Below are 18,219 nucleotides of genomic sequence, written 5' to 3'. Positions count from 1 at the left end.
TATATATATATATATATATGTATATATATAGCAAAAAATACGACCGTTGAATAAATTTGGAATATACTCAATGGTTGAATAGCAGAGGTTTTATCGGTCAATAATTGGCAAATTTAAGTCGTCAACTACTTTATTGATTTATTCGAATACGTTTCGCTTTTATTTTTAAAAGCATCATCAGTTCACTACAAATAAAAAAGATTTTAGAATATAAGTAAACAAACCAACAGGGTTCATACTTACAAAAACAATTTGTAGGGTTTTTTTATAGATGTTATAAAAACTCTACGATAACTTAACATTAAAGATTAACAACTAAACGAGAGAAACGAAACAAAAAAATACAAGTAAAACTGTAAGAACATTAGTTCATTTAATTTTAACCGATGGCTTCATTTGAATGTTGGTTTAAGCTCTTTCGAGGGTCAAACCACACTAATATTTTCGATTGTTTTCTAGGATGATCAGCTCTAGAATGTCATAATTTTCACATGTGGCTTCTTGTTGTCCATGTGTTTCTTTTGAATGCATGGTGCGGTTACGATTCTTGAGGGAATTAGCAAGCGGAACGGGGACAGACCTTTTTTAAAAAAGGATTAATTTATTGCTTTTTCTTTAAAAAACAACAAACAAACAAAAATGGAAGAAGAATGGAAATTTCTATATTCCAAAAGCTATGGGCAGTCCCATATGCTTCGCTCCCGTACTTCCCACAAATCACTATCAAGCTTAACAAACTTTTCAAAAACTTACCTGTCAAAATAGCCTTAAAAAATACCAGATTCTTAGGTAAGTTATTTTCTAAGACAAAAACTCCATTGGCCCCTCTTGAACAAACTAATGTCGTCCATCAAGTACCCTTTGCAGAGTGCAACTCCTGCTACATTGGCCAGACCAGCCGCTCGCTTCAAGGTCGACTAACGTCCCAGAAAAGCGACATTTGGATTTCCAAACCATCTTGTGTCCTTGCACAGGATGCCATTTAAACCAAACACAGTATCGACTTCACGAATACCAAAATACTGTTCAAACAACAAAATCATCATAAGCGGTCCATCCTTGAAATGTGTCAAATTCTAAAACATCCATCGTCCCTAAATAAGAGAACCGACATCGACAACTTGAGCCAGATATATCACTCCCTCATCATACAAAATAAATAAAAAACCCCTTACAAGACAGTAACTTCATTCCCATTCTTCTTCCATTTTTTTTTGTTGTTTTTTAAAGAAAAAGGAATAAATGAATCCTTTTTTAAAAAAGGTCCGTCCCCGTTCCGCTTGCTAATTCCCTCAAGAATCGTAACCGCACCATGCATTCAAAAGAAACACATGGACGACAAGAATCCACATGTGAAAATTATGACATCCTAGAGCTGATTGAAAACAATCGAAAAGATTAGTGTGGTTTGACCCTCGAAAGAGCTTAAACCAACATTCAAATGAAGCCATCGGTTAAAATTAAATGAACTAATGTTCTTACAGTTTTACTTGTATTTTTTTGTTTCGTTTCTCTCGTTTAGTTGTTAATCTTTAATGTTAAGTTATCGTAGAGTTTTTATAACATCTATAAAAAAAACCCTACAAATTGTTTTTGTAAGTATGAACCCTGTTTGTTTGTTTACTTATATTCTAAAATCTTTTTTATTTGTAGTGAACTGATGATGCTTTTAAAAATAAAAGCGAAACGTATTCGAATAAATCAATAAAGTAGTTGACGACTTTTATTTGCCAATTATTGAACGATAAAACCTCTGCTATTCAACCATTGAATATATTCCAAATTTAATCAACGGTCGTATTTTTTGCTATGTCTACTTATACAGAGGGATTCTTCGTGACCATCAGACGAAACTATGGCCTAAACTGTACGATACTACTGAAGAGATGAAGCAAACTGAACGAGAAGTTAGCGAGAACCGAAGCAAAAAAGACTTTTTTAATCCAATGCAGGAAGACAAAGAAATACCCACGCTTTATTAGTGATCGCACCGACCACCTTATGCAGTCCACGATGGGTTCCCTGTCTAACAAATTGATAAGAAGAGCTGATCTCATCAACATGCAGGTGAGAGCACGATTATTGAACTTCCATATTTCGTCCATACATTCCGATATAGCATTCATTCATCGACAAATGTCAAACATATTCATCCAACTTGAACATCTTCTTCCCTCCGCCATTTTGGATCAATATGAATCTTCCCTAAGCAAAAAATAAAACTTCTTTCTACAGAAATCTCTATCTCATATCCAAAACAAATTAAACAAGCTTGGGACCCCTCCGTTCAATCGCTTACCATTTCACGAGAAATGGATAAAAAATCTCACAGACATCCAAATACCCAACAACGTCCTTTCTCTCGGACCAAAGTTCGGATTACAACCCTCATTCAAGGACTACTCTGTATGTAATTTCGTAGCTGACATAGAAAACATAATATCTCCGTCTGAAACCAATGACCTTCTTGAATTAAGATCATCTGCCAATAACATTCTCATTAACTTCTCGCATAAACCTTCCAACGCCAAAACCGATTTTGATCTTATTTATGAACAAGCGTCCACTTTTCTAAAAAAACACCCCGACCTAATGGTATTAACTAGTGATAAAGGTAATGCCACAGTCCTTATGATGAGAGAGCAATATATTAACCTGAGCCAGCAACTCCTAGATGATAGCAAATACTATCAACCACTTCTTCGCAATCCCACTTCAACCTACACCAACAAAATCAACCGATATATCACTGAACTAAAAAACAAAAAAAATTATTGACGAGAAACTAGCCAAATCCCTCCATAATTACAATGGCTATGCTCCTAGATTTTACTATCTCCCCAAAATTCACAAGCCACAACCAAGTATGCGACCCATATTATCGTCAATAAATGCTCCGAACACAAATATAGTCCAATTCCTCACGAACATTCTTTCACAAGCATACAATTATAACAATGACTTCAACGTAACAGATTCTTTCCAGTTCAGTGAATTTATTAATAATTATCAACTACCCAGAGGCTTTGTCTTAGTAAGTTTTGACGTAGTATCCTTGTTCACAAATCTTCCACTTTCCAGTGTATTAACGTCTCTCCGTAACTATTGGAATCAAATCCAACCCCACAGTCCGATATCTTGGGAAACTTTTTCCGAATTATTAAAATTGATTTTTGACACCAATTATTTAATTTTCAACGACAAATATTATCGGCAAATTTTTGGAACTCCTATGGGATCCATGATTTCTCCGATTCTAGTCAACTTTGTACTAGATGATCTTATTAATGAGAGTATTAAGAAGTTAGATTTCCAGGTTCCCTTTGTAAAACGGTATGTCGACGATCTGATTTTAGCAACCCCGTCTGATAAGGCGGTTGACACCTTATCAGTTTTTAACTGCTTTGAACCTCACCTATACATGTGAATTTGAGGTTGATAACAGTATCCCGTTTTTAGATATCCGAATCATTCGCACACCAGATAACAGATTAGTCACTACCTGGTACAGAAAAGAAATGGCTAGCAACCGTTTCTTAAATTACCATTCGACACACCCAATCAGATATAAACTTAACCTGGTACAAGCCCTCAGCCTTAGAGTACACATGTTGACACACCCGCTTTACAAAGAAGAATCTCTCAATCTACTGAAGTCCATTCTCATAGATAACTCCTATCCGGCATCCCTCATCAATAAATTTCTATATTCCAAAAGCTATGGGCAGTCTATTACCGAAACACCCAACGGGCTAACATTAGCGTCCATATCTAACAAAATACAGATTAATAAGTCCCCCCTCACTCCTGAACAAACCACTAAATATGCTTCGCTCCCGTACTTCCCACAAATCACTACCAAGCTTAACAAACTTTTCAAAAACTTACCTGTCAAAATAGCCTTAAAAATACCAGAACCTTAGGTAAGTTATTTTCTAAGACAAAAACTCCATTGGCCCCTCTTGAACAAACTAATGTCGTCTATCAACTACCCTGTGCACAGTGCAACTCCTGCTACATTGGCCAGACCAGCCGCTCGCTTCAAGGTCGACTAACGTCCCACAAAAGCGACATTAGGATTTCTAAACCATCTTGTGCCCTTGCACAGCATGCCATTTCAACCAAACACAGTATCGACTTCACGAATACCAAAATACTGTGCAAACAACAAAATCATCATAAGCGGTCCATCCTTGAAATGTGTCAAATTCTAAAACATCCATCGTCCCTAAATAAGAGAACTGACATCGACAACTTAAACCAGATATATCACTCCCTCATCATACAAAATAAATAAAAAACCCCTTACAAGACAGTAATTTAATTCCCATTCTTCTTCCACTTTTTTTTTGTTTGTTGTTTTTTAAAGAAAAAGGAATAAATGAATCCTTTTTAAAAAAGGTCCGTCCCCGTTCAGCTTGCTAATTCCCTCAAGAATCGTATCCGCACCATGCATTCAAAAGAAACACATGGACGACAAGAAGCCACATGTGAAAATTATGACATCCTAGAGCTGATTAAAAACAATCGAAAAGATTAGTGTGGTTTGACCCTCGAAAGAGCTTAAACCAACATGCAAATGAAGCCATCGGTTAAAATTAAATGAACTAATGTTGTTACAGTTTTACTTGTATTTTTTTGTTTCGTTTCTCTCGTTTAGTTGTTAATCTGTAATGTTAAGTTATCGTAGAGTTTTTATAACATCTATAAAAAAAACCCTACAAATTGTTTTTGTAAGTATGAACCCTGTTGGTTTGTTTACTTATATTCTAAAATCTTTTTTATTTGTAGTGAACTGATGATGCTTTTAAAAATAAAAGCGAAACGTATTCGAATAAATCAATAAAGTAGTTGACGAATTTTATTTGCCAATTATTGACCGATAAAACCTCTGCCATTCAACCATTGAATATATTCCAAATATATATATGTATATATATATATATATATATATATATATATATATATATATATATATATATATATATATATATATATACAGGGTGGTCCGTAAGTAATTGTACAAACAGAAACCGTAGATTCTGCACTTTAAAATATTACGATTTAAGCCAACTTGCTTTAATAAAATGTTGATATTAAGAAAGATACAGGGTGTTAAAGGGGAAATTTAAAATTTTATTTTTCGCTATAACTTTTACGTTTGTAAATATTTTTGGACAAAAAATTACAGTTGGATACTTTTGAGTAGGATAAATTATAATTTTACACTTACTTTAATGTAACTAATAGAGGGCGCTACATATGCCACATGTGTGGCATAAATTTGCGCTTAACTTTTTTGCTCTTTAAGTTAGCTCTATTTGTGTTAAAAAATATTAAATACACATTATTTTTACAAAGAAAAGGTATACTTGTTAGTAACCTAAAAATTCAACCGTTTTCGAGATAAATGCGTTTTATAAGTCAGCTGCACAATAATTCTTTGTTTGATATTTGTGCTATAAAGCACTGAATACCTGTAAATAAACATAATTCATAGTTTATTCTTATTAAAACAACTCAAAGATAATAATGCAACATCACAAAATGCTTTGTTATATGTGCTAAATATCTTATTGGAGAAAAGATATTTCATCTTCTTCTTTAGATACCGTGTCCGTATTCAGACGTTGGCCGTCATGTTTACAATGTCCCTTTGCTATCGCTTCTTAAGTTTCTATACTGGTGTTGTATTACTTTTTCTCTATTGTAAAATACTAAAAACCCAAAATATGTGGTTTATGCAAGATGGTACACAACCACATTCTAGAGAGAATTCAGTTAGAACATACTTAAATACAACTTTTCTGAACGTTTAATTGGTCGTGGTAGTCATATTCCTTGGCAATGTGATGAGATATTGATATAATTATTTAATTCATAAAAAATCCGAAAAGAATACTTATTGTTCATTACGTAAATTGTTTACCCATTTTTATTAGGACAAGTAGAAACTATATCATAGGTATTGAACAGCACATATGTGTCCTATTTCATAATACTTATGCTACAAATCTAACCTGAAAGACTCAGCATTTTTACAAAAACATCATTGTTGTCCTAATAACCGATATTGTTATAAATATAGTTAACACACAGGCAATTTAGTTCAGCATAATATTAGTTCATTAGTAAATCATAATAGTCCATTTGTTTGAGATGTAATTATAGTTACTCGTAAGCTGTAACGTAATCATATAAATAAGTAATGTCATCGATATATTCATCCATTATACATTATAGCCACCACGTAGCCCTGAATTTAATCCGCTTGATTTTGGTGTATGAGGCGCATTAAAACAACGTGTGTCATAAACATTCGCAACCAACTATGGGAAGAAATAAATACTGCAGCAGTTTCTTTAGAACCAATGATGTTATTTAATATGAGACGATATTAGATGGAATATATTGACAAATGAATTAAAGAAAATGGTGGACATATCGAACACTTACTTCGACAAAAAGTTAAGTTATTTAGTTTAACTATTTCTTAATTTGGTTTGTAAACAAAATGTTTTGATTATGACTTTAATTTAACATAAAACGTAAAATATTTTATGTAAAATCCTATTATTCTGTTATGTTGTCAAATCCTATTATTAATTATCCTGCTGATATATTTATTTTATTTAATATTTCGTTAACTATTAACTTTAGTTAAAGGTATTTTATACCAAAATTCAGAAGTATTAATGTTTTTGTCTATTTTTTCTTCGTTGCCTGGAGTAATTGTCTTAGATCAGAATTATGCAGCTGATTTTTAAAATGCGATTATCTCGAAAACTGTTGAGTTTTGAAGTTATTAACGGGTATACCTTTTTTTTGTTAAAATAATGTATCTTTAATATTTTTTATCCCAAGTACAGGTAACTTAAAGAGCAAAAAAGTTAAGTGCAAATTTATACAACATATGTGGCATAAGTGGCGCCCTCTATCAGTTACATCAAAGTGTGCGTCAAATTATAATTTTTCATATTTAAAAGTACTCAGTTGTAAATTTTTATACATAAATGTTTACAAACATGAAAGTTATAGCGAAAAATAAAATTTTAATTTTGCACTTTAACACCCTGTATCTTTCTTAATATCAACATTTTATTAAAGCAATTTGGCTTAAATCGTAATATTTTAAAGTGTAAAATCTACTGTTTCTTTTTGTACAATTACTTAAGGACCACCCTGTATATATATATATATATATATTAAGATGATTGGTGTTTAAAGAAAATAATTTATAAATTATATATAATATTAGATATAAAAAGTATTTGGTTATTTTAATAAGTTATATACTAGAGAATTTTATAAAAATTATTTATATGAGGGTATTCTTAAGAAATTAGTATATAATAAGTGTAAAAAGTTTTTTTTTAATAATTATAATATTGTAAATATATTTAAGTGAGCCATGTGCATAGGCAACCAACTATACACTTAAATGACATTTTAAATAATTATTACGAATATAAAGTAGGGTTATATGTTGTTTAAAATGTGTAGTTTATCAAATTAGAGTGTTTAAGCTACTGAATTAAGTTTATATTCTGATCTGAAAAGCCTAAATGTCGATAAAATTCTCGATAGAATAGTAAAAAATTCTCTAGAATACAGAATTTAACCTTTGTTTACGGTAGAACGTTCTCGAATATGGTTATGTCTGTGAAATGGACATAACCAGAACATATACTTTTTCGAGAACAATCATATAGAACAATTCGAATATGATTTCTTGCCAGATGATTCTGGAACATGGAAAAAGATAAATACCCGGAGATTTGGATTCAAAATGGCCAGTCAGTTAGTAAGAAAGTTAGTTAGAAGATAGACACATTTAGTTAGTGAAGTCAAGTAGTAATTTAGTTGTTCAGTAAGTTCAAGATAGTCAGTCAGAAGGTCCAGATGTTCAATATAATAAGTTCAATGAAGATTAAGAAACAGTATAAAGATAAGATTATTGACGATTAAAAATTATGTTATGTAAAAATGGTAATTGGATAATGGAAGGAAGTATTAATTGAAAATTAAAATTATATAATATATTTGGTGATTGGATATTGGTATATTGAAAAGAAGAATATATATAAATGCTGTTAAGAAGAAAAATATTTTAAATTGGTGGAAGCTGATAATTGGAAAAAGTAATTTCAAAAAAACAAGGATAACCGAGGCTGAGAACGAAGACATTGAGTGGTGATTAAAATCTTTATTTTGGAGAACATTTTATTTAGGCATTCAGTGAAAGAAAGGTACAAAATTTTGTTAATATAATTTAGTTAGTATCATAAGAATTTCAATTTTAAAGATAGTTTTTTTTAAATTTACATTATCTATATAATTTAATTAGTTTCATAAGAATTTTAATTTAAAGATAGTTTATTTTAAACTTTACATTGGTTATGTTAGATATATATGTGTGTTTCATAATAGATATAATAAAGATAATTTCAAAAAGTGCTTACAAACTAATTCTTTGAGAACCGCGATAAAAACCCTATATATATATATATATATATATATATATATATATATATATATATATATATATATATATATATATATATTATTAAAAAACACTTATTGCTCATCATTCACAAATAATACATCATAACAATATATATATATATATATATATATATATATATATATATATATATATATATATATATATATATATATATATATATATATATATATATATATATATATTATTTGGGTATCACATGCAGCAACTTAAACTTATTCGTAAGGTTTTATATTTATTATTTGTGTTAATTTATATTTAAATGGGAATAAGCCACAATTAAAGGTTAAAATACGTTTATTGACGTTTCAATTTCCACTTCGGAAATCGTTCTCAAAATACAAACATTAGTAAATTAAACAAATTTTGTTTTTTGTTACTTAGTGAAAAATTCAACGAAGAATGTTGAATTGTTGAAGAATGTAGGGCGATTTCCCCCGACACATATGAACGAGTACGGCAAGAGTTTAGAAATAGGATGCATTACTGTCAGGAAGTAGATGGAGCATATTTTTAATATTTACTATAAGAACTGGTTGATAAATATTTATTAATTAAATGAAAAGCTACAATTTTATTATTTATTTAATTTATTCATCAAAATGAACTTAAAATCAAACAAAATTATTATGACTAAATAGATATTTTCAATACCTTTCGAACGAGGTATCACTTGCCATAAGGTCCCATTTAAAATTATCTGTCACAGTGGCGCTGCCATCATCTGTCACTATTAGGTCACCTGTTATAACTAGTTGAGAAGCCTACGTCTGTTTATTACCTTCCTCCAAATTTCACTATTTAAACAAATAACCGTTTAAAAGATACGAGGGGGGGAACGGACTTTCGACTAGCACTGAAGATATGGTATTTATATTTTCAGCAAATATATGATAAAATAAGAAATAAAATTTATAAATCAATGAGGGAAATTGATATTAAAAGATATAAGATTAGTGTAAAGTGTGTCTACGTATCTTTGAACCATATACGACATTTTTTTATGAATTTTACGAAAAAAAAAAATTATTGTTTGTAAAAAGCTCTGCATGGTCCAAAACCTAAGATGCAATAGAATAGAATAGAGCAAAAATATGCTTTGTCACTGAAAATTGTACAATTACAAAATTGCTTAAATTACATAAATCGTCAATATCACAAAATCTAAATCACAAATAATAATATTGTTCTGAAGCTATTTTCTTGTGGCATTTTAAATTAATTTATATTTAAATGGGAATAAGCCACAATTAAAGGTTAAAATACGTTTATTGACGTTTCAATTTCCACTTCGGAAATCGTTCTCAAAATACAAACATTAGTAAATTAAACAAATTTTGTTTTTTGTTAGTCTAGGGAGAAAAGCTTTTAGCTACCCCTTAATTTCAGGTGGCCTAACCACAACCAAGTAGATACGGAGGGTGTTGTTCATTACCCAAATCGCCCGACGTAAAGTTCATAAGCCTTCGCTGCGTATGTCAGACGTAGTGAAGGGGTGGAGGAAAAACCTGGGGGTCAGATAGGTACCGATCCAGAATGATTAGCTCTTCTGGAGCGAGACCGGTTTGATCTTCGGACATGTGGATCCCACTGACTAGCAGTGGTATACACATGTTACTAGGGGTTGGGTTGAACGCCTCGCGTGTGTATGTGTGTGTGTGTGTGTGTGTGTGTGTGTGTGTGTGTGTGTGTGTGTGTGTTTTTTGTTACTTAGTGAAAAATTCTTCTAATAATTTAATTTTATCTGACTCATCTATATTGACAATTCAGACATACCTTATACATTTTAAAGTAGACGACTTTAAAATGATATTGCCAATATTGTTGAGTTGCGTTCCTGGGACGACTTTACTTATAAGATAGTTCATTCGATTACATGAAATCAACTTTAACTTGAGAATATCCGTCAGAAAAGATCATAACATGTAATTCGTCTTTAAAAAGACAAATACATGCCATGATGACAGTAAAATTCTCCTGTTAGTGATTCCATAGTAAATTGTGAGGGAAAAACCAGGAAAAAACCTCATAATACTATCCCGACATGGTAAGTATTTGATCGTGCATTTAGTTTACCTTCAATAAACACCAAATTCCGATTTTATATGTTTGTTATTTAAAAAACATAAATTATGTATTCTCTATATGTTACTGACTTACCAATACTGGTATTTTTCTTTTAATAACTTCCTCTTTCAATATGGATACTGGATATTTATTATTAATAAATATTAATCTGGTTACCCATATTGAAAGAGGAAGCTATTAAAAGAAAAATACCAGTATTGGTAAGTCAGTAACATATAGAGAATACATCATTTATGTTTTTTAAATAACAAACATATAAAATCGGAATTTGGTGTTTATTGAAGGTAAACTAAATGCACGATCAAATACTTACCATGTCGGGATAGTATTATGAGGTTTTTTTCCTGGGTTTTCCCTCATAATTTACTATGGAATCACTAACAGGAGAATTTTACTGTCATCATGGCATGTATTTGTCTTTTTAAAGACGAATTACATATTATGATCTTTTCTGACGGATATTCTCAAGTTAAAGTTGATTTCATGTAATCGAATGAACTATCTTATAAGTAAAGTCGTCCCAGGAACGCAACTCAACAATATTGGCAATATCATTTTAAAGTCGTCTACTTTCAAATGTATAAGGTATGTCTGAATTGTCAATATAGATGAGTCAGATAAAATTAAATTATTAGAAGAATTTTTCACTAAGTAACAAAAAACACACACACACACACACACACACACACACACACACACACACACACACATACACACGCGAGGCGTTCAACCCAACCCCTAGTAACATGTGTATACCACTGCTAGTCAGTGGGATCCACATGTCCGAAGATCAAACCGGTCTCGCTCCAGAAGAGCTAATCATTCTGGATCGGTACCTATCTGACCCCCAGGTTTTTCCTCCACCCCTTCACTACGTCTGACATACGCAGCGAAGGCTTATGAACTTTACGTCGGGCGATTTGGGTAATGAACAACACCCTCCGTATCTACTTGGTTGTGGTTAGGCCACCTGAAATTAAGGGGTAGCTAAAAGCTTTTCTCCCTAGACTAACAAAAAACAAAATTTGTTTAATTTACTAATGTTTGTATTTTGAGAACGATTTCCGAAGTGGAAATTGAAACGTCAATAAACGTATTTTAACCTTTAATTGTGGCTTATTCCCATTTAAATATAAATTAATTTAAAATGCCACAAGAAAATAGCTTCAGAACAATATTATTATTTGTGATTTAGATTTTGTGATATTGACGATTTATGTAATTTAAGCAATTTTGTAATTGTACAATTTTCAGTGACAAAGCATATTTTTGTTCTATTCTATTCTATTGCATCTTAGGTTTTGGACCATGCAGAGCTTTTTATAAACAATAATTTTTTTTTTTTTCGTAAAATTCATAAAAAAATGTCGTATATGGTTCAAAGATACGTAGACACACTTTACACTAATCTTATATCTTTTAATATCAATTTCCCTCATTGATTTATAAATTTTATTTCTTATTTTATCATATATTTGCTGAAAATATAAATACCATATCTACAGTGCTAGTCGAAAGTCCGTTCCCCCCCTCGTATCTTTTAAACGGTTATTTGTTTAAATAGTGAAATTTGGAGGAAGGTAATAAACAGACGTAGGCTTCTCAACTAGTTATAACAGGTGACCTAATAGTGACAGATGATGGCAGCGCCACTGTGACAGATAATTTTAAATGGGACCTTATGGCAAGTGATACCTCGTTCGAAAGGTATTGAAAATATCTATTTAGTCATAATAATTTTGTTTGATTTTAAGCTCATTTTGATGAATAAATTAAATAAATAATAAAATTGTAGCTTTTCATTTAATTAATAAATATTTATCAACCAGTTCTTATAGTAAATATTAAAAATGTGCTCCATCTACTTCCTGACAGTAATGCATCCTAATTCTAAACTCTTGCCGTACTCGTTCATATGTGTCGGGGGAAATCGCCCTACATTCTTCAACAATTCAACATTCTTCGTTGTTTCAAAATGTCAATATTAGCGGGTGCTGTAGCGTAAACTTTGGATTTCAAGTAACCCCACAGAAAAAATCTAATAGTGTGAGGTCCGGTGACCGAGCTGGCCATTCTATCGTACCTCGTCGTCTAATCTATCTACCACGATATTCCTCATCCAGGTAACGCCTTACTGCAGCATAATGGTATGCAGGAGCAGCATCTTGTTGAAGTTATTTCCAAGTTTCCGAATTCATCTGGATTATCCTCCAGAATTTCAAGTATTAATGGTTCAATTGCATTTTGTAATATCTCCAGATACACTTCAACGATTAAGTTAGTATTTAGAAAAACAGACCCAACTATCTTGTTTTCCAAAATAACCGCCCAAACATTTTTTTTTTTTTGGAAATTGAGTCTGTGTTTCACGAAAGACGTGAGGATTTGTGTCACTCCAATACCTCACATTGTGTGTTAACATTTCCATTTTGAGAAAAAGTACTTTCGTCACTAAAACAAGTTGTTTTTATGTAATCGGGCTGTTGGTTAATTTTATTGGACATATTTTCACAGAATTCTTGTCTTGGGTCGGGGTCATCGTCTGAAAGCTGGTGCATAATTTTTAATTTGTATGAATGAAATTTGTTTTCAACCAACACTCGGTGTACTGTCTTTGGACTGATTCCATAGATAGATGCAACTTGGGCTGTAGAAGAAGTAGGGCTCACTACCATTTCTGAAATTATGTCAATTTTTTTGTAATCACTAATTGTTGGTCGACCAGATCGTTTGACATCTTGAACACTACCTGTTTGTTTAAACTTCCGAAGAAGCTTCGTCAACTACGATCTTCATGTCGGGAGCGATCGGGATACTTCTCATTAAAAGGACGTTCCGCTGCATGGAAATTATTTCCACATTCACCAATTATTAACACAGCTGCTACTTTGTCGGCTACAGTACGTACCATTCTGCCTTTGTAAAAATTTAAACGTCTCATTAAATTTAACTAACAACAACAGAAACTAAATAATATTCAGATATAAACGCGTTTGCAAACTAAAAATATCTAGAGAATTGACTAAACTAATCAGAAACAGAATATAAATATTGAGCTATAAACGCTTTTCCAAACCAAAAATAACTAGAGAATTGACAAACGTCAACTTTTTTGACAAATAACCAAAGGCGGACGTTAGAATTTTTATTTATTAAATGCTAAACTAGAATTTTAGTATTTATTTAATTTATTCGTCAAAAACATTTTAAATCCAAACAAAATTACTATTATTCAATAGGTATATTAAAATAATTGTAGTTTCGCATTTAATTAATAAATTATATTCTAACGTTGGTCTCTGGTTAATTGTTAAAAAAGTTGACGTTGACGTAAAAACAATTAGAGAATTGAAAAACGTCAAATTTTTGACAACTAACCAGAGGCGGAGGTTTTAATATTTATTAATTAAATGCAAAACTACAATTTCAGTATTTATTTAATTCATGCATCAAAATAAGCTTAAACTCAAACAAAATGAGTATGGTTGAATAGGTATTTTCAATACCTTCCAAACGAGGTATCACTTGTCATAAGGTTTTATTTAAAATTTTTTCAGTCACAGTGGCGCTGTAACGTCATCTGTCACTATTACGTCACTTGTTATGACTAGTTAAGAAGCCTACGTCTGTTTATTAACATCCTCCAAATTTCACTATTATAAGTATAACTGTTCAAAAGATACGAGGGGGGAACGGACTTTTGACTAGCACTGTATATTTAAACCCTATGCATCAGGGGAGCCTTGTATTTGTTTTATCACGAAAGCTTGGTCTGTTGTCACTCCATGCTTTCTCTAAATCCACTTTGGTATTCTTCTATCACAGTATTGCAGAAGAGCTCTAACCTATATCTAGAGTGCCTCTGGCAATATAGATTACTGATGAGTTTGAAGGTTTATTACATTTAAAAATTTCTTGTAATAAGAGGATTTTCTGACATTAAAAAGTGTGTAGACGTACTGTATGTGCAGAATATACCTCAAAGTTACGCAGAACTCAGGCTTCTCTAGCAAGGACATACAATCGGCTTTAATCTTCTTTTTAATTAATTAGCAATTAATTTATTCTCACTCCAATGAATCATTCTAAGTCATAAGGCATTATTATCTATTACCAGATAATAATAGTAAAGTAGACAACTTCATCTATTTATTTTTCTGTGGCAAAGTAATTCGCTTAACATTTTAAAAGTTGCTTACTACTTTATTATGGTGAATAATAATAGAAAAGTTCACAACTGTATCTATTTTTATTATTTGCGTCAAAATAATTCTAAGACTTTCTTATCTCTTTGCAAATAATAGTTCACAACTTTATCTATCTTATTTATTTGCCCCAAAATAATTTTAAGTCGCTTAGACTGTATTATATCTTGCAAATATGCACTGAAGCTACTGCTGAATAATCTTTAGTTGGATAGGTGAGAAAATAAAACGCTTGTTTTTGGGGAGTAAATTAACTACTCATCCAAAGTGCCTTGCTAGTTTGAGAGTTCCAACTTGATTGACTCTCGACAAATTCGAAAACGACAAATAAATGGTGAAATAAATAATACTAAAATAAGGAAAATATAAGGACCGCAATATTACCATGTAGTCCAGGAAAAACATGGACTGATGAAATTAACAAAGAATTTATTTATGAAGTTTTAACATGTGAAGAAGAATTTCAGTTAATATTAAAATCAGATGCAAAATGTACAATGATTTTAAATCTTCATTTGTCATGGTGTTTCATTTATATTTTAGGTTTCAAGATGCTTTAGCTTCAAGATCACCACCTCCACCGGTTTTACCAGATGGACCTGCTCACAAACTTAATACTAATTATTATTATTCAAGAGATGCAAGACGTGAAGTGTCTCCTCCGGAAGTTATTGCACCTAATCCAAAACAAATTGAATCTGGTGAAAAAGGCGAAGTTGCCAAAAGGATCACTCCTGGACCAATATATAGATGGGATTAGTTAACAAACTAGATTTTCAATTTAGTGTACATAGACCTCATATTTACGATAGTCAACTAAATATTTACCAATAAAACATATGAAAAATGTAATCTTTTTTTATAATGCATTTAAAATGGTAGTGAAAATTTCATATTTTTAAAGTCATATTGATCATTTCGTTATTTGGATATTTATAAAGTTAAATAAAGCCACCTCTACTTCACAAGCAGTACTATTAGAATTGGCATTGCAATTTCGACTTGCCAGCGGCACCATCACATTCCAACCATGGTAAATTTATACCAGCGAAAACTCAAAGAATGGTGCAGTTATACCGTAAATTTATGTAATGATAATCGGACTGTACATTTCGATGAATTTCAGATCAAGGTACAGATAAAACAACAGAAGAGGTTAAATACACAATATCATCCAAAAATAATAACGCAATAGGACACGATGATATACACACAGAAGTCTTAAAAGTAATAAAAAATGAAGACACTGAATATTTTGGTTAAACTCTTTAATTTGATTTCCTCCTCCTCATTCCTATGTGGCTGAAGTAATTTAGTTATGCTAGAATGCCTATGTAGACTCACGTTTCAAACCAATTACTTCTATTCATTTTTTTGAGATTCCGTGTTTCAGCTGCGTATGCAGCACTGGGAACAATAAGGGCATTGATCAACCTGAGCTTAGTATTCCTTGTTATTGTTCGGTCATTCATATTTTGATTAATATAGCTGTTGCGGTTCGAGTCATTGCTAGTCTACGCTTAATTTTTGAGAAACGTGTCGCCATTGTTGGTTATTATGGAGCCCAAGCATACTAATCTGTCTCTCGCTTTAGTTCCATCACTTCTTGTGGAGTATTGGGCGCTTATTCGTCTCTTGGCCAAAAGTGTAAGATTGCTGACCGGCCGGGTCAGCTCATCTTCTTTCTTGTTTATTCTCTGGATAAACTGGGTACTAGTTCCTTCCATTCTCTTCTATTTCTTGATCTGTTTTTGATTTCATTCTATCTTAGTCTAACTTTTTCGTGTTCCCTCGTTGTAGTTATTTTCCAGCTGTTGCAACGGTAAATTTTCGCTTTTTTCATCTATCAGCAAAAAGTGATGCATTTGAAACCATTTGAGAGTAATAAACTTATGTCATATAAAAACCTTGAAAATGGCGTTTTTTAAATGTTCCTATATCCTTATTTGTTGCTTAGAAAATTTCAAAAAGAGTCAAAAATTTTTGGTTTTTTATAAATGTTTTAACATTAAAAAAAACTGATAACCTTTATATTACACACAATGTTCGGTCTTGTGGTGCTTAAAATGTGATAAGAATTTATAGTCGATCGGTTAAATAGTTTAAAAGTTATTTAATTTGTTTATCACAAATCAAATGTTTTTGCGTCAGAAAATTATGCAGTGTAAGCAATCATACGGGTAGCTTCTGAAAGAAGAAGATGTATTCTATTAATATTATAAAAATTTTAAATATTTCAAAATTATTTTGCAAAAAAATGTCGATTTTTTTGCTTATAAACAATTAGATTAACTTTTTAACCATTGCCTGCAAGAAAATTATTTTTTTGTTATTAGAAAGCCTGCATTTTTTTACAAATTTAAAAGAAAACACATATAGATATAGACATATAGATAGAATGATCCTTGAATTTCTTCATGTTGTTCATCTTCTAAAACGTATGTTACAGGATTAGTTAAATTAATTTTAACAATTTTAAAAATTTCAGTAGTCCAGTTAGGAGTATAGCCTTTGTTGAATGCATGACGGATTTTGCTTATACGCACATAATCTCCCTTCTGAAATTTTGGTTTCCTAGAATCTACAACTTTTATATGATTAAATGCAGTAATATATTTCGCATTGTGATCGTTTACCTTACTAGGTATAGCGTTAATAGTAGAGTGTTTTGTATTATTATATTTTGATACAATTTCTGGTAATATATTCAACCATTTGTAATTACCTTGTATACTAAATCGTTTCCAAAGTAACGATTTTAAAGTTCGAATTACTCGTTCAGCCATACTTGCTTTAATGTTAGAAAAAGTACTGTAATGATTAATTCCAAATTTGTTCATTAATGTTTGAAAATCTTTATTGTAAAACTCTGTGCCCTTATCAGTCTGCAAGTTTTGGGGAGCTTTTTTCATTTGAGATAATATGTCTTTCATTGCGTTTGTAATTTCTTTTCCGGTTTTAGTTTTAACAGGTGCAGCCCATACGTATTTACTAAATACGTTGATTACAACTAAAATGTAATTATAACCTTTATTTTCTTTAGTAAATGATTTCATAATAGCTAAATCTGCTTGTATAAGATCATGCAATCCTTTAACGATTACATGTCTCCGTGGGTAATTAATTAGAGCTGGAGCATGAAGTTCATGAACAACTTGAGCCTTAGACATTTTTTTCTACAGGACACTGTAACAATAGCTCTATGCAGATATTATTCGTTTTTCCTATTTTAAATTGTATCACATCACCCTTTCTAATTGTGATACCGGCCAACTCATGAAATTTATATGTTTTTGAACTTATTTCAACATTTCCATCTGCTGCATAATGTGCAACACTTTCAATTTTAGCTGTTAGAGGACTTTTAAATGCTGTTCCACCGTTATCGAGTACGTAATATTT

The 18,219-nt window shown here is 31.3% G+C and overlaps 1 protein-coding gene across 1 annotated transcript in view; it reads left to right on the top strand.

Annotated features, from left to right (window-relative positions):
- Positions 1-15,669, top strand: part of LOC140445568 (NADH dehydrogenase [ubiquinone] 1 alpha subcomplex subunit 7-like) — a 28,441-nt gene extending 12,772 nt beyond the window's left edge. The window contains exon 2 of the mRNA XM_072537689.1: positions 15,361-15,669. Coding sequence (XP_072393790.1) covers positions 15,361-15,577 — 217 coding nt within the window. The 3' untranslated portion in view covers positions 15,578-15,669. The remainder of the gene's footprint in view (positions 1-15,360) is intronic.
- Positions 15,670-18,219: the final 2,550 nt, after the last annotated feature.

Source organism: Diabrotica undecimpunctata, chromosome 7 (genome assembly GCF_040954645.1).
Source record: "Diabrotica undecimpunctata isolate CICGRU chromosome 7, icDiaUnde3, whole genome shotgun sequence".
NCBI lineage: Eukaryota > Metazoa > Arthropoda > Insecta > Coleoptera > Chrysomelidae > Diabrotica > Diabrotica undecimpunctata.
The sequence above is the reverse complement of the archived record's forward strand: the minus strand, read 5'-3'. Positions and strand labels throughout refer to the sequence as shown.